The sequence below is a fragment of the Oncorhynchus tshawytscha genome, linkage group LG15 (assembly GCF_018296145.1).
Source record: "Oncorhynchus tshawytscha isolate Ot180627B linkage group LG15, Otsh_v2.0, whole genome shotgun sequence".
In the NCBI taxonomy this organism is placed as follows: Eukaryota; Metazoa; Chordata; class Actinopteri; order Salmoniformes; family Salmonidae; genus Oncorhynchus; species Oncorhynchus tshawytscha.
In genome coordinates, this window is record NC_056443.1 from 10,150,955 (window position 1) to 10,175,999 (window position 25,045).

General features: G+C 44.1%; 3 protein-coding genes across 9 annotated transcripts; 2 read left to right on the forward strand and 1 right to left on the reverse strand.

The window, feature by feature from the left end:
• The first annotated feature begins 711 nt into the window (after nt 1–711).
• LOC112214359 (suppressor APC domain-containing protein 1) lies at nt 712–12,346 on the forward strand. Of its 2 annotated transcripts, XM_024373025.2 has the most exons (5): nt 712–996; nt 4,597–4,869; nt 6,234–6,401; nt 11,704–11,868; nt 12,046–12,346. In XM_024373025.2, exons 2-5 carry the CDS (start codon nt 4,768–4,770, stop codon nt 12,139–12,141), a joined length of 531 nt encoding a protein of 176 aa, XP_024228793.1. In that variant the 5' UTR covers nt 712–996; nt 4,597–4,767; the 3' UTR covers nt 12,142–12,346. The 2 variants fall into 2 exon arrangements, with proteins under 2 accessions (XP_024228793.1, XP_024228792.1); XM_024373024.2 differs by lacking the exon at nt 712–996 and having other exon boundaries at nt 4,352–4,869.
• A 2,708-nt stretch (nt 12,347–15,054) lies between these two features.
• On the reverse strand, nt 15,055–16,342 carry LOC112214363 (achaete-scute homolog 3-like). Its single transcript, XM_024373034.2, has 2 exons — nt 16,203–16,342; nt 15,055–15,934 (listed from the first exon to the last, which is right to left on the reverse strand). Exons 1-2 carry the CDS (start codon nt 16,232–16,234, stop codon nt 15,388–15,390), a joined length of 579 nt encoding a protein of 192 aa, XP_024228802.1. The 5' UTR covers nt 16,235–16,342; the 3' UTR covers nt 15,055–15,387.
• On the forward strand, nt 16,323–25,020 carry LOC112214361 (PR domain zinc finger protein 4). 6 transcript variants are annotated; one of them, XM_042298103.1, is made up of 11 exons: nt 16,323–16,801; nt 17,500–17,632; nt 17,760–17,875; nt 17,972–18,160; nt 18,309–19,043; nt 19,271–19,420; nt 20,647–20,765; nt 20,912–20,997; nt 21,096–21,658; nt 23,544–23,712; nt 23,959–25,020. In XM_042298103.1, the coding sequence occupies exons 3-11, from the start codon at nt 17,761–17,763 to the stop codon at nt 24,293–24,295; spliced, it is 2,463 nt and encodes an 820-aa protein (XP_042154037.1). In that variant the 5' UTR covers nt 16,323–16,801; nt 17,500–17,632; nt 17,760; the 3' UTR covers nt 24,296–25,020. The 6 variants fall into 6 exon arrangements, with proteins under 6 accessions (XP_042154037.1, XP_042154040.1, XP_042154039.1 ...); XM_042298106.1 differs by having other exon boundaries at nt 17,500–17,556; XM_042298105.1 differs by having other exon boundaries at nt 17,576–17,632.
• The last annotated feature ends 25 nt before the right edge of the window (nt 25,021–25,045 follow it).

Consider the following 25,045-nt stretch of genomic DNA (forward strand, 5'->3'; position numbering starts at 1 on the left):
AAATGCTGTTATGATTCCTATGGTGTGTTTTTATCCTTATCTTCATCTGGACCCCATCTGGTTTACATCTGGTCACAGTGTATAGGGCCCAGGCCTGCGTGTGTATGTGTAAGCGTGTGAGCGTAGGTGATTGAGGTCGTGCGTGCAACTAGCAAGGACACTCCCTCCTCCAGCTGGATGGAGTTTGCTTGAACTGCTGGACAGCGGTGATGATGAGGCTTTATGGGTGAAAGCATGTGTCAAACTCATCCCACGGAGGGCCGGGTGTCGGCAGGTGTTCGCTCCTCCCATGCACTTGATTGATTCATTAAGATCACTAATTAGTAAAGAACTCTCCTGGTTGTCCAGGTCTGAATTGAAAGGGAAACCCCCAAAAAACAGTAGACACTAAGCCCTCCATGGATTGAGTTTGACACCCTTGGGTTAAAGTAAGAGAGAATACATCCAGATAACTGAGTGTATTCTGTAAGGGGAAACATTAGGGAGAGGGGCAGAGAGACCCTGTGCTGGGGTCCGCTCAATTGTTAAAGGGAGGTAGGGTGCTGATGGTGACTGGGTCAAGTGGGCTCATCTCCACTCAAATAGCTCTGGTCTGGAGTGAGTCTGATCTTATGAACCTGACTGAAAGAGAGAGAGGGAGAGACAAAGCGAGAGAGAGAGAAGAGAGAAAGCGAAAGATTCTTCCCTTCACAGACTGAGCCCCTCCTGTCTCATGGCTCGCTTCACTGCTCGCTTCACCTTGCGTAGTCAAGGTCATTACATGGGGTTGTGTGTGTAGGACTCCACGGACCTACTCGCTGGAACAATGGTCCTTGAGCAGTGAGCAGGGTTGACTGAAAGAGAGAGAGGGAGAGACAAAGCGAGAAAGAGAGAAGAGAGAAAGCGAAAGATTCTTCTGGCTATCTGCTCCAGAATAATGTTTAAATTACACCTCCGTTAAAGAGACCCTCAGTGAGTTCTATTTCACTGGAGGACTGACTGGGGATTCAAGATCAGGTAGGTCCTTGCGGGGTTGACCAATGGCATGTATGTGTGCAAGTGTGTGCATACCTCTGTGGTTGCATGCGTGTATTTATGTTTGGAAACTGTATGTGCTTGTTTGAGAGAGCTATACAGGAAGCAGGGGCCAATTCTAAATCACCAAGTAGAGGTAGTGGACAGAAGTCGCTACTATGATGAGTGCTTTGGGAGTAGTGGTGTGTTACAGTGCTAATGCATTAGCAATCATCAACATATAGCACGTTTAAAACTTTTGGGGTTTGGTAATAATAATGTTTGGTGACAAGTAAAGTAGAACAGACAGAGAAAAAGCAAACAAAGGATAAGTCATCATCAAGACAGTTTGAGTTTCATACTCTTGTTTTTATCTTTGCTTTAGGGCAAGAGAGAACTGTTTAAGCCCTGAGGCTATGATTTAATTAGGGGTGTTTTCCGCCACACTAATCCTCAACAAGGGGACCCCACAGGGGTGCGTGCTCAGCCCCCTCCTGTTCCCCACATGACTGCGTGGCAACGCAGGTCTCCAACTCAATCGCCAAGTTTTCTGACGACATAACAGTGGTAGGCCTGATTGTCAACAATGACGAGACCGCCTACAGGGAGGAGGTTGAGGGCCCTGGTGGAGTGGTGCCAGGAAATTAACCATTGCCTTGTTTTGTATCACATTCCAATGATAAAACTGGGGGGGACAAGAGGACAAGCACATTAGAGTGTTTAGTTTGAGAAACAGATGCCTCACAAGTCCTCAACTGGCAGCTTCATTAAATAGTACCCGCAAAACACCAGTCTCAACGTCAACAGTGAAGAGGCAACTCTGGAATGCTGGCCTTCTTGGCAGAGTTCCTCTGTCCAGTGTCTGTTCTTTTGCCCATCTTAATATTTTATTTTGATTGGCCAGTCTGAGATATGGATTTTTCTTTGCAACTCTGCCTAAAAGGCCAGCATCCCAGAGTCGCCTCTTCAATGTTGAGACTGGTGTTTTGCGGGTACTATTTAATAAAGCTGCCAGTTGAGGACTTGTCGTCTGTTGTGCACCGGGGCCTCCCACTCCTCTTTCTATTCTGGTTAGAGACAGTTTGCGCTGTTCTGTGAAGGGAGTAGTACACAGCGTTGTACGAGATCTTCAGTTTCTTGGTAATTTCTCACATGGAATAGCCTTCATTTCTCAGAACAAGAATAGACTGACGAGTTTCAGAAGAAAGGTCTTTGTTTCTTGACATTTTGAGCCTGTAATCAAATCCACAAATACTGATGCTCCAGATACTCAACTAGTCTAAAGAAGGCCAGTTTTATTGCTTCTTTAATCAGGACAACAGTTTTCAGCTGTGCTAACATAATTGCAAAAGGGTTTTCTAATTATCAATTAGCCTTTTAAAATGATAGACTTGGATTAGCTAACACAACATGCCATTGGAACACAGGGGTGATGGTTGCTGATAATGAGCCTCTGTATGCCTATGTAGATATTCCATTAAACATCAGCCGTTTCCAGCTACAATAGTCATTTACAACATTACATTGTTTCTGATCAATTTTATTTCATTTTAATGGACAAAAAAAGGGCATTTCTAAGTGACCCCAAACTTTTGAACGGTAGACATTGCTCGTTCTGTAATTTCTTAATTTCTTTCTTTTTAGATTTTTAGACTGTGTATTGTCTTGTATTGGCTAGGTAATACTACACTGTTGGCGCTAGAAACCCAAGCTTTTCGCTGCACCTGCGATAACATCTGCAAATCTGTGTACGCTAAACTTTGATTTGATTTCTATGGTGCAGACCAGAGTTATGTTGTTTATCTTGCTGGAATCCTACAGGACATAGCGTGGCACAAAGTCAAGGGTTCTCTTTCGCCTGACATTTCAAAGATTTTAGAGTATGGCCCAATGACGTGTCAGCATATTCCTTGTTGTTTTGATCTAGACTGACTCTGGTTGATTTTAGTTGATTTTAGTTTTAGGATTATGCTGGAGATTAAATACCCTGTCCTCGACATCTCCAGAACAAGTCCTCCTGAGACAATTTGTTTTGTCCTGGGAAATCTTCGATTGGCATTGAACCAACTGAACCAGCCTGCACTGAATTGTACTCTTTTACTGCCCCCAAGTGGTTGTAAAAGGGTACAACTTTGTTTGGAAAGTTAGAAAACGTCATATGTGAACTAGCTGCTACCAGCAGTGAACAGGCACTACCGTTACAACAAGTAGCTTTATCTCTATCCGCTGGACGCAATGCTTCACTGCATTGCCAGCAAATGGAAGGGAGGGGCCCATTGACTCTATGTATGGTATAGGGAGGAACCCAGGACATTCTTGTTTTGTACCAAACCCTCTTGAAAATTGGGAACATATAGTTCTATTTGCTGTAGCATTCCTGGTCTGAATTAGCCTGTTTACACATTCCCTTGCTGTAGTCATGGAGCTGTCAATCACTCAACTCATCATTTAGATGACACTTAAGAGGAGGTTTAGATTGATGTGCTTTCACAGTAGGCTACATTGTCTTGACCCTTGTAAAAACAAAATGGGGCCCAACCGCTCTCTGTGCCATGGTCACATTTGGACCAAGGTTACATCTTGCCAGGGGGCATCTGCAGCAAAACCCCATGGTAATCATAGATTTTCTTCTCTATGGGAGTGATAGCGTGTTGCGTGCCGTGTCAATTTGCTCTGTTCAGACTGTATATGAATAGTGTATTCTACATATTTAAACCAGGCTTACCGGGTTGTCAGAAACAAATTGACACATTAAAAACAACCTTTTGTTTTTAATGTAATGCATACTAGTGTCAACTCTTAGAAACAAAATGCTATCTGTAACTTAAACGGTTTCTTTGGCGGTCCACATAGGATAATCCTTTGAGGAACCCTCATTGGTTCCAGGGAGAACCCTTTTGGTTCCAAATAGAACCGTTTTGGGTTCCATGTAGAACCCTTTCCACAGAGGGTACTACATGAAACCCAAATTCTACCTGGAACCAAAAAAGGTTCTCCTATAGGGACAGCCAAAGAGCCCTTTTGTCACCCTTTTTATCTAAGAGTGCAGAATCATGAAAGCCTAAAGCTTTTCGTCAGTCTCGTTTGACAGCAGTCAATGACCTAAGCGTACTGTACGTACCTTATGGTACTTTGCATTGTGTGATCTCTATGCTCAAGTGAAGTCACATTCCATGACATGTTAGAACAGAACAAACGCGAAACTGTTTGCCTGAAACCAGGGATAACTCCTCACGGCATGGCTACACCCATTCAGTCTGTACTCCTCTGTTTCGATAGGGGATGTTTTTGATGTAGTGTGTGGAGCAGGGGAAGAGGCTGCTATCTCCATGCCTGTGTCACCCCCGGTCAAAAAAATACCCCAGGCTCACTTTTCCAATTCCTGTTTTCTGTCGCTGCCATCGTTTTTTTTCCATTGCCTTGTTCAGTCCCCTCTGGTGGATCTGTCAATAATCCAGTCATGACAATGACACGTGGAATTTTTCATTACCTTGCCCCAGGGCACGATATAGTTCACTACCCATGCCTCTTTTCCACTCTTGTTCACATCCTCTCTCTCTCTCTCTCTCTCGGATTCTCTCTATTTGTTCCTGTCCTGTTCAGACGAAGCCTGCTGTGTTCCCTAGCTGTCTGTACTGCTGTTTAGCGAGAAGTAGAGCTGTGTAGGATTGAGCAGAACAACGTGTGACCACGTAGAACAGTCTAGGGCTGTGTGTAGGGCTGTATCAGCAGGGCACAAGGGCTGTGTTGGGCTGGCAGAGGTAGGGCTCTCCCATGGCCTACCCTCAGTGCCCAGCCCCTGGGTCCTACACCATGGTCATCATCCCTCTCCGGAGCAGCCTCTACAGTCTTGACGCCCTACGCTTCTACCTATGGGTGAGACCTGTGTGTGTGTGTGTGTGTGTGTGTGTGTGTGTGTGTGTGCCTGAGTGCGTGTTGATACTTATCAGGGGCTTCAGTTTGACAGATTCATAGGTAAAATAAGCTGGCGTGAGTGCACACCGTGTCTCTGTCTGACTGACTGACTTATTGCACCGTACAGTCTGTTCTGCATATTACCAAAGTGAGCGTATCAAGGCAGGAAGGCCGGCGTGTGCATTTCACATGGTCTTATTTCACATAGGATTATGTAGAGAACTGTAGCTGCGATTATAGATAGCCAGTGTCTGTTCGACATGAAATGAGAGAGGGAGTTACAATGAAGCAATCAATTCCAAGCGTCATAGACACAAGCTATTGTATTGAGTTTGTATTGAGTAACACCAGCCAATAGTATCCAATCAAATCAAATGTATTTATATAGCCCTTCTTACATCAGCTGATGTCTCAAAGTGCTGTACAGAAACCCAGCCTAAAACCCCAACAGCAAGCAATGCAGGTGTAGAAGCACGGTGGCTAGGAAAAACTCTCTAGAAAGGCCATAACCTAGGAAGAAACCTAGAGAGGAACCAGGCTATGAGGGGTGGCCAGTCCTCTTCTGGCTGTGCCGGGTGGAGATAATAACAGAACATGGCCAAGATGTTCAAATGTTCATAAATGACCAGCATGGTCAAATAATAATAATCACAGGCAGAACAGTTGAAACTGGAGCAGCAACACGACCAGGTGGACTGGGGACAGCAAGGAGTCATCATGTCAGGTAGTCCTGAGGCATGGTCCTAGGGCTCAGGTCCTCCAAGAGAGAGAAAGAAAGAAAGAGAGAATTAGAGAGAGCATACTTAAATTCACACAGGACACCGGATAGGACAGGAGAAGTACTCCAGATATAACAAACTGACCCTAGCCCCCCGACACATAAACTACTGCAACATAAATACTAGTACACCCCAGGTTCTATCTGGAGCTTCATTACACACATAAGGCTACACTCTTCCATTTTTGTCATTGCTTAAAATGACTCTATTCACTCCTTGTTTCATGAGGTAGTTCTAGTGTCATGGATACAGATTCATGTTTAGTCTTCGAAAAGCAGAGCAGCAGGACTCCATTGCAAACAGCCACCCCGATGACAAATTCCCACATGTTTAGTCCAGCTCCTCACAGATTCCTGGCAAAAGCCTCAAGATAGTATTACAGTCGCACAGTAGTAGGCAACTCATCTACACTTTATTTCCATATCCAACACATACTTGTAGCTCTACCAACTCTACCAACTTCCCTTTCCAACACAAATCTGCTATATGGAAAATAAAGCTAATTGAATTTGAATGTTGCCTAAATCTCACTTCTTGTTGTCTCAGATTAAGAGGCTAAAGAACTTGGAGAGGGAGCAGGACTCTCTGTGGACCGGGCTGCAGGTTCTGGAGCGAGCCCGACTATGGTACCGTCATAGACTGGAGAACAACAGATCCAGGCAGGCTAACGTGCGCACCGGGGCTGGAGCTAGGGCAGAGGTGTGGGGAGGAGAGGTGAGTTACTACAGGGAGATTGTTTTACACAGATAGACAGAGATACAGAACTTCGCAAATTGTTCTCCATATTGGCACCAAACAATAAAACGAGCAGTCTAACTAAAATTTTAAATGGGAATTTTATGCCTTGGAAACTCAAGCTGAGCTTGCATATTCTGTATATACAGTTTAAGTTGGACGTTTACATACACTTAGGTTGGAGTCATTAAAACTTGTTTATCAACCACTCCACAAATTTCTTGTTAAATCAAATCAAATGCATTTATAAAGCCCTTCTTACATCAGCTGATATCTCAAAGTGCTGTACAGAAACCCAGCCTAAAACCCCAAACAGCAAGCAATGCAGGTGTAGAAGCACGGTGGCTAGGAAAAACTCCCTAGAAAGGCCAGAACCTAGGAAGAAACCTAGAGATGAACCAGGCTATGAGGGGTGGCCGGTCCTCTCCTGGCTATGCCGGGTGGAGATTATAACAGAACATGGCCAAGATGTTCAAATGTTCATAGATGACCAGCAGGGTCAAATAATAATAATAATCAATAGTGGTTGTCAAGGGTGCAACAGGTCAGCACCTCAGGAGTAAATGTCAGTTGGCTTTTCATAGCCGATCATTCAGAGTTTCTCTTACCGCTCCTGCTGTCTCTAGAGAGTTGAAAACAGCAGTTCTGGGACAGGTAGCACATCCGGTGAACAGGTCAGTGTTCCATAGACGCAGTCAGACCAGTTGAAACTGGAGCAGCAGCACGACCTGGTGGACTGGGGACAGCAAGGAGTCATCAGGCCAGGTAGTCCTGAGGCATGGTCCTAGGGCCCAGGTCCTCAGAGAGAGAGAAAGAAAGAATTAGAGTGTCCTTAAATTCACACAGGACACCGGATAAGACAGGTGAAATACTCCAGATATAACAGACTGACCCTAGCCCCCCGACAAATAAACTACTGCAGCATAAATACTGGAGGCTGAGACAGGAGGGGTTGGGAGACACTGTGGCCCCGTCCAATGATACCCCCGGACAGGGCCAAACAGGCAGGATATAACCCCACCCACTTTGCCAAAGCACAGCCCCCACACCACTAGAGGGATATCTTCAACCACCAATTTACCATCCTGAGACAAGGCCGAGTATAGCCCACAAAGATCTCTGCCATGGCACAACCCAAGGGGGGACGCCAACCCAGACAGGAAGATCACGTCAGTGACTCAACCCACTCAAGTGACGCACCCCTCCTAGGGACGGCATGGAAGAGCACCAGTAAGCCAGTGACTCAGCCCCTGTAATAAGGTTAGAGGCAGAGAATCTGAGTGGAGAGAGGGGAACCGGCCAGGCAGAGACAGCAAGGGCGGTTCGTTACTCCAGTGCCTTTCCGTTCACCTTCACACTCCTGGGCCAGACTACACTCAATCATAGGACCCACTGAAGAGATGAGTCTTCAATAAAGACTTAAAAGTTGAGACCGAGTGTGTCTCTCACATGGGTAGACAGACCATTCCATAAATATGGAGCTCTATAGGAGAAAGCCCTGCCTCCAGCTGTTTGCTTAGAAATTCTAGGGACAGTTTGGAGGCCTGCGTCTTGTGACCGTAGCGTATGTGTAGGTATGTACGGCAGGACCAAATCGGAACGATAGGAAGGAGCAAGCCCATGTAATGCTTTGTAGGTTAGCAGTAAAACCTTAAAAAGCAGCCCTTGCCTTAACAGGAATCCCGTGTAGAGAGGCTAGCACTGGAGTAATATGATCAAATATTTTGGTTCTAGTCCAGATTCTAGCAGCCATGTTTAGCACTAACTGAAGTTTATTTATTACTTTATCCGGGTAGCCGGGAAGTAGAGCATTGCAGTAGTCTAACCTAGAAGTGACAAAAGCATGGATACATTGTTCTGCATCATTTTTTAACAGAAAGTTTCTGATTTTTGCAATGTTACGTAGATGGACAAAAGCTGTCCTTGAAACAGTCTTGATATGTTTGTCAAAAGAGAGAGAGAGATAGTTTTGGCAAGTCAGTTAGGACATCTACTTCATGCATGACAAAAGTTATTTTTCCAACAATTGTTTACAGACAGATTATTTAACTTACAATTCACTGTATCACATTTCCAGTGGGTCAGAAGTTTACATACATTAAGTTGACTGTGCATTTGTTGCCACCCCTATTACTAGCCTGTTCAACCTCTCTTTCGTGTCGTCTGAGATTCCTAAAAGATTGGAAAGCAGCTGCGGTCATCCCCCTCTTCAAAGGGGGGGACACTCTTGACCCAAACTGCTACAGACCTATATCTATCCTACCTTGCCTTTCTAAGGTCTTCGAAAGCCAAGTCAACAAACAGATTACCGACCATTTCGAATCTCACCATACCTTCTCTGCTATGCAATCTGGTTTCAGAGCTGGTCATGGGTGCACCTCAGCCACGCTCAAGGTCCTAAACGATATCTTAACCGCCATCGATAAGAAACATTACTGTGTAGCCGTATTCATTGATCTGGCCAAGGCTTTCGACTCTGTCAATCACCACATCCTCATCGGCAGACTCGACAGCCTTGGTTTCTCAAATGATTGCCTCGCCTGGTTCACCAACTACTTCTCTGATAGAGTTCAGTGTGTCAAATCGGAGGGTCTGCTGTCCGGACCTCTGGCAGTCTCTATGGGGTGCCACAGGGTTCAATTCTTGGACCGACTCTCTTCTCTGTATACATCAATGCTCTTGCTGCTGGTGAGTCTCTGATCCACCTCTACGCAGACGACACCATTCTGTATACTTCTGGCCCTTCTTTGGACACTGTGTTAACAACACTCCAGGCAAGCTTCAATGCCATACAACTCTCCTTCCGTGCCCTCCAATTGCTCTTAAATACAAGTAAAACTAAATGCATGCTCTTCAACCGATCGCTACCTGCACCTACCCGCTTGTCCAACATCACTACTCTGGACGGCTCTGACTTAGAATACGTGGACAACTACAAATACTTAGGTGTCTGGTTAGACTGTAAACTCTCCTTCCAGACCCATATCAAACATCTCCAATCCAAAGTTAAATCTAGAATTGGTTTCCTATTTCGCAACAAAGCATCCTTCACTCATGCTGCCAAACATACCCTTGTAAAACTGACCATCCTACCAATCCTCAACTTTGGCGATGTCATTTACAAAATAGCCTCCAATACCCTACTCAACAAATTGGATGCAGTCTATCACAGTGCAATCCGTTTTGTCACCAAAGCCCCATATACTACCCACCATTGCGACCTGTACGCTCTCGTTGGCTGGCCCTCGCTTCATACTCGTCGCCAAACCCACTGGCTCCATGTCATCTACAAGACCCTGCTAGGTAAAGTCCCCCCTTATCTCAGCTCGCTGGTCACCATAGCATCTCCCACCTGTAGCACACGCTCCAGCAGGTATATCTCTCTAGTCACCCCCAAAACCAATTCTTTCTTTGGCCGCCTCTCCTTCCAGTTCTCTGCTGCCAATGTATTTAATTTTAATTTATTTATTTATTTTGCTCCTTTGCACCCCATTATTTTTATTTCTACTTTGCACATTCTTCCATTGCAAAACTACCATTCCAGTGTTTTACTTGCTATATTGTATTTACTTTGCCACCATGGCCTTTTTTGCCTTTACCTCACTTCTCACCTCATTTGCTCACATTGTATATAGACTTGTTTATACTGTATTATTGACTGTATGTTTGTTTTACTCCATGTGTAACTCTGTGTCGTTGTATCTGTCGAACTGCTTTGCTTTATCTTGGCCAGGTCGCAATTGTAAATGAGAACTTGTTCTCAACTTGCCTACCTGGTTAAATAAAGGTAAAATAAAAATAAATTTAAAAACATTTAAACAACTTGGAAAATTTCTGAAAATTATGTCATGGCTTTAGAAGCTTCTTATAGGCTAATTGACATAATTTGAGTCAATTGGAGGCATACCTGTGGATGTATTTCAAGGCCTACCTTCAAACTCAGTGCCTCTTTGCTTGACATCATGGGAAAATCAAAAGAAATCAGCCAAGACCTCAGAAAAAAAATTGTAGACCTCCACAAGTCTGGTTCATCCTTGAGAGCAATTTCCAAACGCCTGAAGGTACCACGTTCATCTGTTCAAACAGTAGTATGCAGTATTAACACCATGGGACCATGCAACCATCATACCTCTCAGGAAGGAGACGCATTCTGTCTCCTAGAGATGAACGTAATTTGGTGCAAAAAGTGCAAATCAATCCCAGAACAACAGCAAAGGACCATGTGAAGATGCTGGAGGAAACAGGTACAAAAGTATCTATATCCACAGTAAAACAAGTCCTATATCGACATAACCTGAAAGGCCGCTCAGCAAGGAAGAAGCCAGTGCTCTAAAACCACCATTAAAATGTCAAACAACAGTTTGCAACTGTACATGGGGGCAAAGATTGTACTTTTTGGAGAAATGTCCTCTGGTCTGATGAAACAAAAACAGAATTGTTTGGCCATAATGACCATCGTTATGTTTGGAGGAAAAAGAGGGAGGCTTGCAAGCTGAAGAACACCATCCTAACTGTGAAGCATGGAGGTGGCATCATCATGTTGTGGGTGTGCTTTGCTGCAGGAGGGACTGGTGCACTTCACAAAATAGATGGCATCATGAGGAAAATTAGGTAGGTAGGAGTAGGAAAATTATTTGGATATATTGAAACAACATCTCAAGACATCAGTCAGGAAGTTAAAGCTTGGTCGCAAATGGGTCTTCCAAATGGACAATGACCCCAAGCATACTTCCAAAGTTGTGGCAAAATGGCTTAAGGACAACAAAGTCAAGGTATTGGCCATCACAAAGCCCTGACCTCAATCCCATAGAAAATGTGTGGGCAGACCTGAAAAAGCATGTGCGAGCAAGGAGGCCTATAAACCTGACTCAGTTACACCAGCTCTGTCAGGAGGAATGGGCCACAATTCACCCAACTTATTGTGGGAAGCTTGTGGAAGCCTACCCAAAACATTTGACCCAAGTTAAACAATTTAAAGGCAATGCTAGCAAATACTAATTGAGTGTATGTAAACTTCTGACCCACAGTGAATGTGATGAAAGAAATAAAAGCTGAATAAAATAATTCTCTCTACTATTATTCTGACATTTCACATTCTTAAAATAAAGTGGCGATCCTAACAGACTTAAGACAGTGAATATTTACTAGGATTAAATGTCAGGAACTTAAATGTATTTGGCTAAGGTGTACGTAAACGTCCGACTTCAACTGTATATGTCTTTACAAGCTAACAAGTGTCGTTAAACCGTACAGTCGATATTAAACTTATCCCTCTGTACAGGGGGTGTCATCGTGCCTCCTGCGGTCTCAGATCCAGAGGGTGAATGGATCTCTGGGTAGTCTGATGATTGAGCCCAACGTAACCAGCTGTCCCTCCTCTCCGAAGAGGGACGGGGTCAAGGTATCAGACCATGAGCTACGGTGGCAGAACACGGTGCTGGTACAGGTGAGAGAGAACCCCTTTAGTATCTTTATCCTTGATCTCCAACCCTGGACTTGGAGAGCTAACGGGTGTGCTGGCTTGTTTATTTCACAGCCTAGCACTAAAGCATCCTCCTTCAGTTCTTTTGATTCATGTGAGTGGGTAGATTAGGTCAATTTTTCCTGTGTTTTATTTTGGCAGGAGGTGAGCGAGAAGAATTTTCAAATTTCCCTGTTGGAGCTGGAGAGAGACCGCCTTTTGCAAGAGCTGAGTGTGCATCTAGGTGTGGAAGTGTAGTGGGCATCCTGACTGAGTTATTTGAGTTTGTACATTGCCATCAAGCCCATTTCACTTTTACCACACATGAGCGCACATACGCGACTGAACACCACTTCATAACTCTTCAACTAAAGTTATTCCAATCTTTGTCCGGATTTCATTGTCTCTCATCACTGTAAATATGCTTGTAAAATAATAATTCAATATACTGTATGTACAAAGACTGAGTGTGTTATTGTCTCGTTTTCTTCAGTCCTGTTGGCTGAATAACCAGACTGACACGTAGGATCATTACCTCAGGCTCGTCCTCAAATTCCAAACCTATATGCAAATGCCAAGTGGTCTTAGCCTAATTATGTTTGTCTGTCATGTACCGCCTGTGAAACACAGAGCAACACCAAACATCCCCAGAAGGGGGCGGTATAGACCCTCAGCTATGGTGAAAAGTGAAGGTGAATTCAGCATGCATGTGCTGCAGTTCGAAATCTACAATCAGAACATAAGCAGAGACAAACTATAATATTTAGATGATTGTCAAGTTATATATATATATTTTTAAAGAGATTGAAAAGGTGTCTCCAAGTACACTGCAATCTGATACACCAACTCCTTGTGCAGTAGATTTGTCTCCGGGAAGTAGCTAGTACCCTGCCAGCACCCTGTACCCTCTCTGTCAACGTTCATCATAGTTCACATTTCCGCCCCAAGCCTGTGAGGTTTCTGTCGATACACGTTACCACTCCTCCGCTGGTGGTCCCGCACTGATGTTACCTCAGCTGATAAGACTTATCTATCCTCTCTATCACTGACACATGGCTGGCTCGCACACACACACACACACCTCGCGAGGATAAACACACTAAGGCAGCCATGCCCTGCACTCAATCTATTTGCACAAACACTATCAGACTAAATATCATTCCCCTGTTCCATTCAGTATAGTGTGGCTGTATGCTGGCTTTTATGGGCTATCACGAACAGGAGCTTTGGGAATGTTACTTTGCGAATACTAGTGCAGTCTACTACATGGCAGCAGCCATATTTATCTAACATTCCCTTTCTTCCTTATGTTTTCTTCCTACTCCTGTTTTCATTGTTCGTGCTATCTTCTGGAGATGTGGACCAATCCTGTTGTGGGGGGATTTCATCAGAGAGAATGGCGGTATCATTGTCCCCCAGAGAGTGTTTATCCTGTACCTATACCGGCCCAGTCTCTGCTCACTTGTTTGGCCCAGAGAAGTGATGTTGCCGCTGTTTGTCTGTGTTTGGAATTATACATATCCCACCAAGGACTTAGTAGTAATCCCAAACAGAGAGCGAGAGAGGCAGGGCACTGGGATGGACAGACCCAAGTGCTGCACGTTTAGCGGGGCACATATCACGTGCTGTCGTCGGCCAAAGCTTTCAGATTATGACGACTGCCTGAAACTCGCATTTGAAAAGCAGCTATTGGACTGAGAGAGGAGGCTTTGCTCAGTCAGCGAGGCCAAGGAAAGTTGAATGCTACTGAATTGTCACATCAACACATCAAATACAGCATGTTGCACACACTGTATTTGTAAAGTGCACGTTTCTTTGGCCCGAAAAATAATGATAAAATTGCATTCGTAAACGCAACCACATACAGACCCTTTGTAAACAAGACAAGAAGAAAACATCCTTACGGAAGATGCTTTCAAATAAGTAGGCCCCTGTTCCCTCTCTACAGACCGCCACTGAACCATCAAGAACAGGGTACCAGCACTCAGCTAATTATTGCTTCTAATTCACACTGCAGAGCCAAACAACCTTTTATTGAGGATGTCACGCTTCTATGACACTTGACAATCTTTCTTCCTTGCCAGCATGGTTCATTGACGTTCAACTCTGCTGGTCTCCCACTCAACCTATCCTGTACCCCAACCTGTTGTGATGTTTTTTTCGGTGTTTTTCCCAGAGCTGTATTGATTTGTATCTATGGTTTTTCCTATGAAGGAGAATTAGGATATACGTGCACCCACTCCCCTGCAGGTCTGTAGTGGTGTGAAATGTAAACAGATACATCGTTTGGTGGCTTCCTCTCTGGTGCTGCGGGTTTTTAATGCATTCCACAGACTATTAGGATGGAGAACTTCCTGCACACCCTCAGATGGCACCCTCAGATGGTTACTAGCTTTGAAGTACTCAGGAAGTCTAATAGACTTCACTGGGGGTCTAAATTAATCTATAACATCTCCAAGATGTATTACAGTAAAACAGTAGTGTTGTGTTTGCATCAACAAAGTCCTGTGTATTTTCTTTTCATGGCTGCCTGGCAATATCAGATAATGGATGTGTTTGTTTATGACAACTCGATAATGGTGTCCCTTTTATTAACAAAGGGATACTGAAAATACTGTACATCCTATTTTAATACTTGTTGTAATACATTGTCCCAAAAGGGCACCATACAAAGAAAAGAAGTGTCACTTTTCATCACTGCCAAAGATTATGCTAAAATGTATTAAAAAGTGTCCAAAGTTTCAATCATCCACACATAATAAAGTGTGATAGATGTTAACCTATTAGTCAGGGTGTAGAGTGTAAACAGTCATGAGACACACACTTCCGATGGATACATCACTCCAGGCTCTCCTGTCATCAAGGCATTGATGTTCGGGCCTACTCTCCCCTGGACTGAGTTCAAATGCTGAAAGGATGGATGACTCAAATCCACTTGCTTTCAGTCCATCACATCCGTGTCAAATAGCTATGGATGAAATATTATTAATTCGCTCTAAAAAATAAGTTTGGGGATTTTTTTCCCCCCCAATCATTTTACTGGCACACTGAGTCACTGACACAACTGAAAATGTCATAAGGAATGTAGACCTACACAATTATATCTCTAGTGGCCTGTTTTTCGAGTGTGATGCGATGACACTGTACATGAACAAGGAAGTGCAAAGCAAGTACTGTACCTATGCAAAATATATTTGGGTTAAGGTCATTCTAAGCCTCACACTGGTTTACAAAGGCAAACCAAAAAACCCTAATGCCTGGGGCTCCATGAGAGAAACATTGTGCAACTTTTAACCTGATTTAGCATCTGATAGCAGGCGTTTACAGATGCACTGTCTTGTTGCTTTTTGTCAAAATCAAGTAATCAAAATGTTCATTGAAATTAATGATAAGAGTACACAGTTCATTCATATATAACTTTCATGACATTTTTTTTTTTTTACCAAACTTCAACAAGGGTAGCATAAAGTGATAGGAAATAAAGTTTATTCGTTTTACAGAGTTCTAGAAACTCAACTCTCCACTGTCGCTGTTCTTTGACTCGCCGTCGCTGTAGCATTCTGTCATCTTTGGCACGGGCGCACGGCTGCGCATCTCTCCAGCTGACATTTCAACTATCCCACCACCACTGGACACGTTGACATCTAACAGACTCTGCAAGTGTTTTATGTAGTATATTGCAGCACGCAGTGTTTCCACTTTGCTCAGTCTTTTGTCCTCGAACTCTTGGGGAAGTTGCTCCCGGAGCCGTGCGTAACCCTCGTTTACACAGCGCACCCGCTGCCGTTCCCTTTCGTTCCTTTTCCGAATGAACGCTGGTTCGAATGAATAGTCATATACACCGATGTGCCTGTGGAATGGGAAATATGAGAGACTCCCTGCGAATCTCTGACCGTACACAGGATCCAGGTAGGTTGTTGTGTTCAGGGGAAAGGGAAGTCCAAGCGTGTCCTTGTAATGCGCTATCTGGTGATTCATGGAGAGGCCGAGCGCTATGGGTTGGACATATGGGATGCGCTCATATAATCCCTTCTTCTGTTCCGACATCTCTCTGCAAAGAAAAAAATAATTTAGGCTTGAATTATACTTATGATATAGGCTATTCATTATAACACAATACTATTAGATTAGTCTGTAATCATGAAAAGTATGAAGCTCATCCAACCCATGGTTGTATTGGAAATTATAGGCTATTTCTAACTTTCATGCGTCTTAATTTTCCCAACACCCAAAAGCCTTCGAAATTACAGTGTAAAATCCATGGCACAGACTAGAACATGTCCATTAATTCCACAATTAAATTCATGACCTGAGCTTACCTTCTCACAGAGTCTTCATAATCATCTCTCATCGTGCGTTATCGCCTTTCCCCGTTTATGTTTGTCTATTAAAGTATGCAGCTGAAATTGTAACCTGTTAGAAAGCAAGTTGTCACATCCCCATTCCCTCTGTCTGTGACAATCTCTAGTTTTTGTTGGTTATCATGCCAGGTGGGTGTGATCCTATTCTGGGCGGGGAGAAAGGGATAGCAACACTTTCTCTCAAAACAAAACTACAGTATGCTATGTATATGAGTAGACATGTATTACTGAACAAAATTGAATAATTGGGGGATATACTTTTGACAGCAACATGATAGGGATAGTGGGGACAACGGGAGATAGAACTGTCAAACAAAAGCCATGTCTAATTTGCATATTGAATAAGCATCTAAGTCAATTCGCTTAAGTTACGTTTACAAAGTTGTTGAACTGTGTAGCCTAAAAAAACCTTTTTGTTAGGGTCCGTGATAAAATAAAATAAAACAGAGAGGCTTTGGCAAATGACCTCAGATCAGATGTTTGTCCTGCAGCGCTGCATCTTGCTTGCGCATGCTCAGTGTGTCACGCTGTCATGGACCCGGAGAGGAAGCCTTTTGGTATGTTAGCTTTTGTTTTCTTAGAATGTTCACTTACTGTATGCTAAAAAAAATGTATATCTATTGCATGAATATATAACATCACAGCATTGTCTTTGAATCGTCAACTTGAGCTATACGCTCAAATAGGGATCGTAAGGTTTGTTAGATCAAATTGTTAGTTTTTCTTGATTCTCGTCAACTAGCTAACGTTACTGTTAGCTAGCTATTCTTAGCAAGATAGATAGATAAATAGCCAGCTAACTACAATGCCAATTGTATTCATGTGGCTAAAAGGTGCAATATGCAGAAATCCTTTCTCATTTTCCTAATAGTTTGCCTAATTTAAGTTTGTGTCTAAACAAACAATGGATAATGTAGATAATACTTTTTTTCATTAAACCAATAATTATTTTGTATTGAAGCTGGTGTACAAAACCGAAAGTTAAAAACAAAAAACTTCTTACACTTGCTTTCAACGAGAAAGACTGATCTATAAGTCACATTTCTATGTGAATTTGGTCAGGTCGCCCACAAGTTAGCTTACATATTGCATATTTTGTTGATAGGGTCTCAGGTCAGTGGCTCTGATTTGGACTGTCAATGAAAGAGATATCTTGCTGTTAGATAGCTAACTCATGCATTTGTGTCATATTTTGCAACATATTTTGGTGAATGTGACATGAAGCAAATTGATGATTGTTCTCTATCCTCTCCAGCCGGCAGAATGCACACATTTCACACTATCTTGGATGAGCACACACTACCGAAGTCAGGTATCTCTATCCTCTCCAGCCGGCAGAATGCACACATTTCACACTATCTTGGATGAGCACACACTACCGAAGTCAGGTATCCAAACACTGTGATAGACTTTCCACACACATTTCAGTTTTTTTTTGTTTTGTTGTTGTCAGCCTCAAATGGGATATTACACCGCTTTTTCTAACACCTTTGACTTTTGTTGATTCCTCTCCAGAATGAATGACATGAACCTCAGCCCTGTTGGGATGGACCAGTTAAGTGTGCCCTCTGTGAGTGCCAGTCATCTGGGTCTACCCACCTCCCCAACACACAACCCCATCACTACAACAGGTACTTATCTGGTGAAACTATATTTTCTTAATTTGTTTACATATTTATTGCAAATATAGTTGTTGATACAATGATCAATACATACATTTTCTTCAGGCATGTCTGTGGCTATACCCAGCCTGGGGCCCTCTCTTGGGTCTCTGCCCTCTGCTCTGTCGCTCATGCTGCCAATGGGTCCTCTTGGTGACAGGGGGGTCATGTGTGGCCTTCCAGAGAGGAACTACTCATTACCTCCTCCCCCTTACCCACACTTGGAGAGTAGCTACTTCAGACACATACTGCCAGGTAGGACGAAGCACTTCTCTTCACCACAGTATGTAATCTCCATTGTATCTCTCATGGATATCTTAAGGATTCATGATATTACACCATGACACATTAGCTGATCTATTTGTACGTGGATTGGACATGATTTCTCTTTCTCTCTGTCAAGGTATCCTGTCTTACCTGGCAGACCGGCCTCCCCCTCAGTACATTCACCCCAGCAGTCTAAACATGGATGGGACTCTCTCTGTGTCCAGCCAGAACCCCTCAGGGCTGGACCCTTACAATGGCCCTGGAGGGCCTCTGGAACAAGGCCTGGTGTCCCTGGACTCCCGTCAGGTTGGTGGCCAGGGAGACCTCCACCAGGGTGGGGGCCACGAGGTGCAGCTGGACTCCACAGGGCTGAACATGGAGTCCCGGGTCAGCAGCCCCATGTCCCCAGACAGGATGGGAGAGGACCTGGCCAACATGGAGGGGGTGGTGGGGGCTGAGAACCAGCAGCAGCTGGGAGGGAGAGGCCAGAACCATGAGGGCCTGGGAAGAGTTGAGTCCTCTGGGGGCGTGATGCCCATGCACGGGCCTGGCCTGGAGCTTCCTGTGGGGATGGAGCCAGAGCACCTAGGGGGCCGGGTGGGGAACTCAGGGGGAGGTGGTCTGGGGGAGTCTTTACACAGCTCAGGGGAGCTGAACTCTGGGGTGGTGAGTGTGGTTCTCAACCAGTCCCAGCTGGAGCCTGTGTCCCTCCATGGTCATTCGGGCATGGGCCTAGAGTCGGTGAACGTGTCCCCCATCACGGCAGAGGTGTCCCTGGGGCCAGAGAACAGCCTGTTGCTGGTCAACTCCACCCTGCAGCTGGAGGACTCCACCTCCAACAAGGAGAACATGGTCACTGCCTTCACCATCTGTGAGTAAGAGGGAAGGGTGGTGGACATTTTGCTTTTGTGTTTACTTGTGCTGAGTTATTGCTGGGCCTGGTGGCTCATTTTGGTCTGTAAGGGAAATTTGAGCTTAGTAATGTATGAAGCTACACTAGCTTACTGTTGTTCTGTTCTCTTGATCCATTGGAAGCCTTTGAACTTCTGATCTGTATATCTTTGTCCTAACTTGTTGTTATACTGTGTTGGAGAACAGGGTGTACGCTGTGTGAGCGGTCGTATCCCTCCGACTGCCCAGAGCACGGCCCAGTCACCTTTATCCCAGACACGCCCATCCAGAGCAGAGCCCGTCTGTCTCTGCCTCGCTCGCTCTGCCTCCGCATCTCTGTAGCTGATCAGCCTTTAGGTATGGAAACCGCCGTGGAGATGCAAGCCTCAATTAATCGGGGCATGGATTCTTACAAGGTGTCAAGTGTTCCTCAGGAATGCTGGCCTGTGTGGACTCTAATGCTTCCCACAGTTTTTTCAAGTTGACTGGATGTCCTTTGGGTGGTGGACCATTCTTCATACACACCTTAAAACTGTTGAGTGTGAAAACCCCAGTAGCGTTGCAGTTATAGACACAAACTGGTGTGCCTGGCACCTACTACCATACACCGTTCAAAGGCACAAATATTTTATCTTGTCCATTTACCCTCTGAATGGCACACACACACACAATCCATGTCTCAGGGCTTAACAATCATTCTTTAACCTGTCTCCTCCCCTTCATCTACACTGGTTGAAGGGGATTTAACAAGCGGCATCAATAAGGGATCATAGCTTTCACCTGGTCAGTCTGTCATGGAAAGAGCAGGTGTTCAAAATGTTTTGTACACTGTGTATTGATCTGGGTATTTCCATGTAAAAGGAGCCATGAGCACCAACATGTGAAGTTCATAGGAGCATTTAAAATTGGGTGTCAAATGAAAGCCAAGAGTCCATATTTTTGTTTTTTACATTAATACATATATACATTTTTCAACTATGTTCCTTCCTAAAAAAAATTGAATAAGCAAAGGTTTTGATTTCTGGTTAAACAGATGGAAAATGGCTCTTAGAAACCCTCTACCAGGAAAAAGTCTTAAAAGGTATTATAAATAGATAAAAAGACAATAATATTGAAGACCCCTGTCAACTAATATCAAAACTTATATTTTGTACTTTTATACTTATACTTACTTACTTATACTTACTTATACTTACTTTTTATACTTATTTTCCTGCCTTCTGTAAGTTTTAAACATTTTGTGCCTTGAAATTACGTTACCAAAAACCCACATCTTTTACGATATTATCTCATTTCTCTCCCTAATGAGGAGAGAAGATAATGAAAGTTCACAGAAGTAACAAGTAAAGGTCGACCTATCAATTAGTGTTTTTACTGATATTTTGTTTAGGAATTATTAAGTCATTTTAAATTCAAAGTTACCAAATTGGTGTTTGCCGTACATTTTAAGTGAAACATCTGAGTCTCAGCGCAATTCCGTTACTGTAGAATTTCCCATCTATGAGATCTGCCCACTCAAAAACAACCTATAGCTTGTTTGCCCCTCATCAAAATCTCTATATGTGTGTGTGTGTCTCTCTTAGGAGTGTTTGCCCGAGACATCATACCTCCCAGGACCTGCTTTGGGCCCATGGTGGGTCAGCACTGTAGCAACGTAGACCTGCAAGACTGGCCAGACAAGGACACCCCTCAGATATGGAAGGTCAGTGGCTTCTACTATACACATCTCTTCATTTAGTTTTCAGATGACCTTATGATAGAATTGCATGTGAGTCCATGAAATGCTATATCAATTATGTGGATGAAGGAAGGCACCATTCTGACCAGTAGATGGTGGTGTTGTTTCAGATGTTCCACAACAACGTGCTGGAGTTCTGTATTGTGACCACAGATGAGAATGAATGCAACTGGATGATGTTTGTCCGCAAGGCACGGTAATTATCACTTAGTGAAGCCACCTCATGCATTTTGCTCAATGTTATCTTTGATCCAAAATGGCTTCCATTCAGATCTGTGGTGTCTCTGTGAGCAGGACCAGAGAGGAGCAGAACCTGGTGGCCTACCCTGACAACGGGAAGCTGTTCTTCTGCACGTCCACTGAGATCCTCCCAGACCAGGAGCTGCTCTTCTACTACACCAGGGACTACTGCAGGCAGATGGGGGTCCCTCAGGTCCCAGAGGGCCAGATGTGCCAGTGCGGCAAAGAGTGCCAGTCCTTCGCCGAGCTCAAGTCCCACCTGAGCAGCCACAACAACCAGGACCACCCCCATTCCCACAGCCCCAGCCAGGACCACCACCAGGAACACCACCAGGAGAGCAAGCTGCCCAGCGGTACCTCCAGCTCCTCCTCATCCCCCTGGGCCTGCCACTCCCACTCTAATAACACAAATAACTCTGGCTCCAACACACACTCACACAGACACTCGCTTGAGAGAAAGTACAAGTGCAGTATGTGCTCGCGGGCGTTCACCACGTCCACTAAGCTCAACGTGCACTTCATGGGACATGTGGGGATGAAGCCGCACAAGTGTGAATACTGCAGCAAGGCCTTCAGTGATCCGAGCAACCTAAGGATGCACCTCAAGATACACACAGGTAGGAGATGGGTGGCGTGGCCTGCAGCTAGGGGATGGGTGGCGTGGCCTGCAGCTAGGGGATGGGTGGCGTGGCCTGCAGCTAGGGGATGGGTGGCGTGGCCTGCAGCTAGGGGATGGGTGGCGTGGCCTGCAGCTAGGGGATGGGTGGCGTGGCCTGCAGCTAGGGGATGGGTGGCGTGGCCTACACTCACACGTGCACACGTATACACATTGACATGGGACCTTTCAACATAGCAGCGTAGCATTATTTGTGTCAGTCTCAGGGGTGTTTTTAGATTATTCAAGATATTATTAGTCGCTTTAAAAGACATGAGGGTTCTACTGTATACAGTACCAGGCAAAAGTTATTTATTTCACATTGTAGAATAATAGTGAAGACATATGGAATAATGTCTTAAACATATGGATAAACATATGGAATAATGTAATAACCAACAAAGTGTTCACCCTTTGCCTTGATGACAGCTTTGCACACTCTTGGCATTCTTTCAACCAGCTTCAACTGGAATGCTTTTACAACAGTCTTGAAGGGGTTCCCACATGCTGAGCACTTGTTTTTTGTTGTTGTTGCTTTTCCTTCACTGCGGGCCAAGTCATCCCACACCATCTCAATTGGGTTGAGTCGGGTGATTATGGAGGCCAGGTCATCTGATGCAGCACTCCATCACTCTCCATTTTGTTCAAATAGCCCTTACACAGCCTGGAGGTGTGTTGGGTCATTGTTCTGTTAAAAAACAAATGATAGTCCCACTAAGAGCAAACCAGATGGGATGGTGTATCGCTGCAGAATGCTGATTAAGTGTGCCTTGAATTCTAAATAAATCACAGACAGTGTCACCAGCAAAGCACACCATCACACATCCTCCTCCATGCTTCACGGTAGGAACCACACATGCGGAGATAATCCGTTCACCTACTCTGCGTCTCACAAAGACATGGTGGTTTGATCTAAAAATCTCAAATTTGGACTCCTCAGACCCAAGGACAGATTTTGACCGGTCTAATGTCCATTGCTTGTGTTTCTTGTCCCAAGCAAGTCTCTTCTTATTGGTGTCCTTTAGTAGTGGTTTCTTTTCAGCAATTTGACCAGGAAGGCCTGATTTACGCTGTCTCCTCTGAGCAGTTGATGTTGAGATGTGTCTGTTACTTGAACTCTGTGAAGCATTTATTTGGGCTGCAATTTCTGAGGCTGGTAACTCTAATGAACTTATCCTCTGCAGCAGAGGTAATTCTGGGTCTTCCTTGAGAACCAGTTTCATCAAGGCGCTTGATGGTTTTCGCGACTGCACTTGCAGAAACTTATTGGACCAGGTCCGCATTGCCGGACCTTCATGTCTTAAAGTAATGATGGTCTGTTGTTGCTCTTTGCTTATTTGAGCTGTTCTTGGCATTATATGGACTTGCTTTTTAACCAAATAGCGCTGTCTTCTGTATACCACCCCTACCTTGTCACAACACAACTGATTGGCTCAAACGCATTAAGAAGGAAAGAAATTCCACAAATGAACTTTTAACAAGGCGCACCTGTTAATTGAAGTGCATTCCAGATAACTACCTTATGAAGCTGGTTGAGAGAATGCCAAGAGTGTGCAAAGCTGTCATCAAGGCAAAGGTTGGCTACTTTGAAGAATCTCAAATATAAAATATATTTTGATTTATTTAACACTTTTTTTGGTTACTACATGATTCCATATGTATTATTTCATAGTTTTGATGTATTCACTATTATTCTACAATGTAGAAAATAGTAAGAAGAAAAAAAACCTGGAATGAGTAGGTGTGTCCAAACTTTTGACTGGTACTGTATAAGGTGATTGATTTATATGGTCTACGTATGCTTCTCATATAGGTTTTACTCACTCGAACGTCATGTGCTCCCACAGGTCAGAAGAACTACAGGTGTAATGTGTGTGAGAAGTCGTTCACTCAGAAGGCCCACATGGCGTCTCATATGGTGATTCACACAGGGGCCAAGAACTTCAAGTGTGACCTGTGTGACAGGATGTTCATCAGGAAGCAGGACCTCAAGCAGCACATGTTCACACATACACAGTAAGTCAACTAAACCAAGCTATTGACATGAGTAGTATGGGAAAAAGTCTCTGCTGTAACTAGGGCCCAAAGTTTCTGCTCAGGTCACATGGCCAGGGAAAACACCTGGACACCAGATGTAAACATACTTTATAAAATATCTGGATTTCCATCTGTCTATTTTCCTCTGTTCTTATTGGCATTTCCCCTTCTATCCCTCTGCACTCTTTTCTCCACCCCTTTCCCGTCATCATTCCCAACGCATAGAGAGCGACAGATCCACTGCCCCAAGTGTGACAAACATTTCTTGAGGACCAACCACCTGAAGAAGCACATGAACTCCCATGAGGGTCGCCGGGACTACATCTGTGAGAAGTGTGAGAAGGGCTTCCTCACCAAATACCACCTCACCAGACACCTCAAGATCTGCAAAGGCCCCAAGACTGACCGAGGGGCCCAGGAGGAGGAGGATGAGGAGGATGAAGAAGATGATGATGATGATGAGGATGAAGAGGAAGTAGAGAGACTGATAGATCCAGATAGCAGAGAGGACTGTGGGTTAGAGGGATACGATTCTGAGAAAGCGTTGTCGCCACACAATTGACTGTGACTTCATTGTGCCAATACTAGATATGTTTATTTATATTTACTTAGTTTTAACTGTTCGTTTGTTTTGCCAATATCTCATTTGTTGTCAAGTTAAGGTTTCTTTTATTTTCAAATATAAGTTTAACATTGGGAACAATCAAACAAGGATAACCCAGATTGTAATTTAGAGGTACAGTATATGCATAGACTTCATGTTTTATTTCTTACATTTTCCTTGCCAGACAATGATGATATGCTGCTCTATCATCGCTCCATACATTAGTCTGAACTGCCATCCTATAAGTCGTTTGTGCCGATGTCGAAATGATGTGATTCATGTAGGCCGGCTTTGGCCCAACCCATCGGTTTCTGGGGCCAATCAGAATGCGTTTGGGTTCTCAAAGAGTCGGGGAGGAAAGCAAATCCAGACTCATCATGGAGAAGTAATGTTAGTGGGCTTGCTGTTTGGGCGGAGCGATGTGGTTGAGTAGCCAGGCAATAATTTTCCTAGAAAAAGTTATAATTATGTTTTAACTCAAAAGACATGGCCTTTTAACACACAATAATATATATTTTTTAACAGTGGTCATCTCTTTATGGAATAGATGCTGAGTTTGAGTCTGTCTCTGGATGCTGGTTCTGCTGCTGGTTGAATGTTGAAGAGGTATACCTTGTGATGTGTCTGCCACAATTTATTTTTGTATGTATGTATGTGCAAATATATGAATAATGTTAAATGTCTGAATTCCTTATTGATTGTGATAAT

Bases quoted from the DNA above. Each gene is read 5' to 3' on its own strand.
- LOC112214359 (XM_024373025.2), top strand. From the start codon at position 4,768: ATGGCCTACCCTCAGTGCCCAGCCCCTGGGTCCTACACCATGGTCATC. The intron at 4,870-6,233 runs GTGAGACCTGTG...TTGTTGTCTCAG, and splicing joins CCCTACGCTTCTACCTATGG to ATTAAGAGGCTAAAGAACTT. The intron at 11,869-12,045 runs GTGAGAGAGAAC...TTATTTTGGCAG, and splicing joins AGAACACGGTGCTGGTACAG to GAGGTGAGCGAGAAGAATTT.
- LOC112214363 (XM_024373034.2), bottom strand. From the start codon at position 16,234: ATGAGAGATGATTATGAAGACTCTGTGAGAAG. The intron at 15,935-16,202 runs GTAAGCTCAGGT...TTTTCTTTGCAG, and splicing joins TATGAAGACTCTGTGAGAAG to AGAGATGTCGGAACAGAAGA.
- LOC112214361 (XM_042298103.1), top strand. From the start codon at position 17,761: ATGAATGACATGAACCTCAGCCCTGTTGGGATGGACCAGTTAAGTGTG. The intron at 21,659-23,543 runs GTAGGAGATGGG...GTGCTCCCACAG, and splicing joins GCACCTCAAGATACACACAG to GTCAGAAGAACTACAGGTGT. The intron at 23,713-23,958 runs GTAAGTCAACTA...CCCAACGCATAG, and splicing joins CACATGTTCACACATACACA to AGAGCGACAGATCCACTGCC.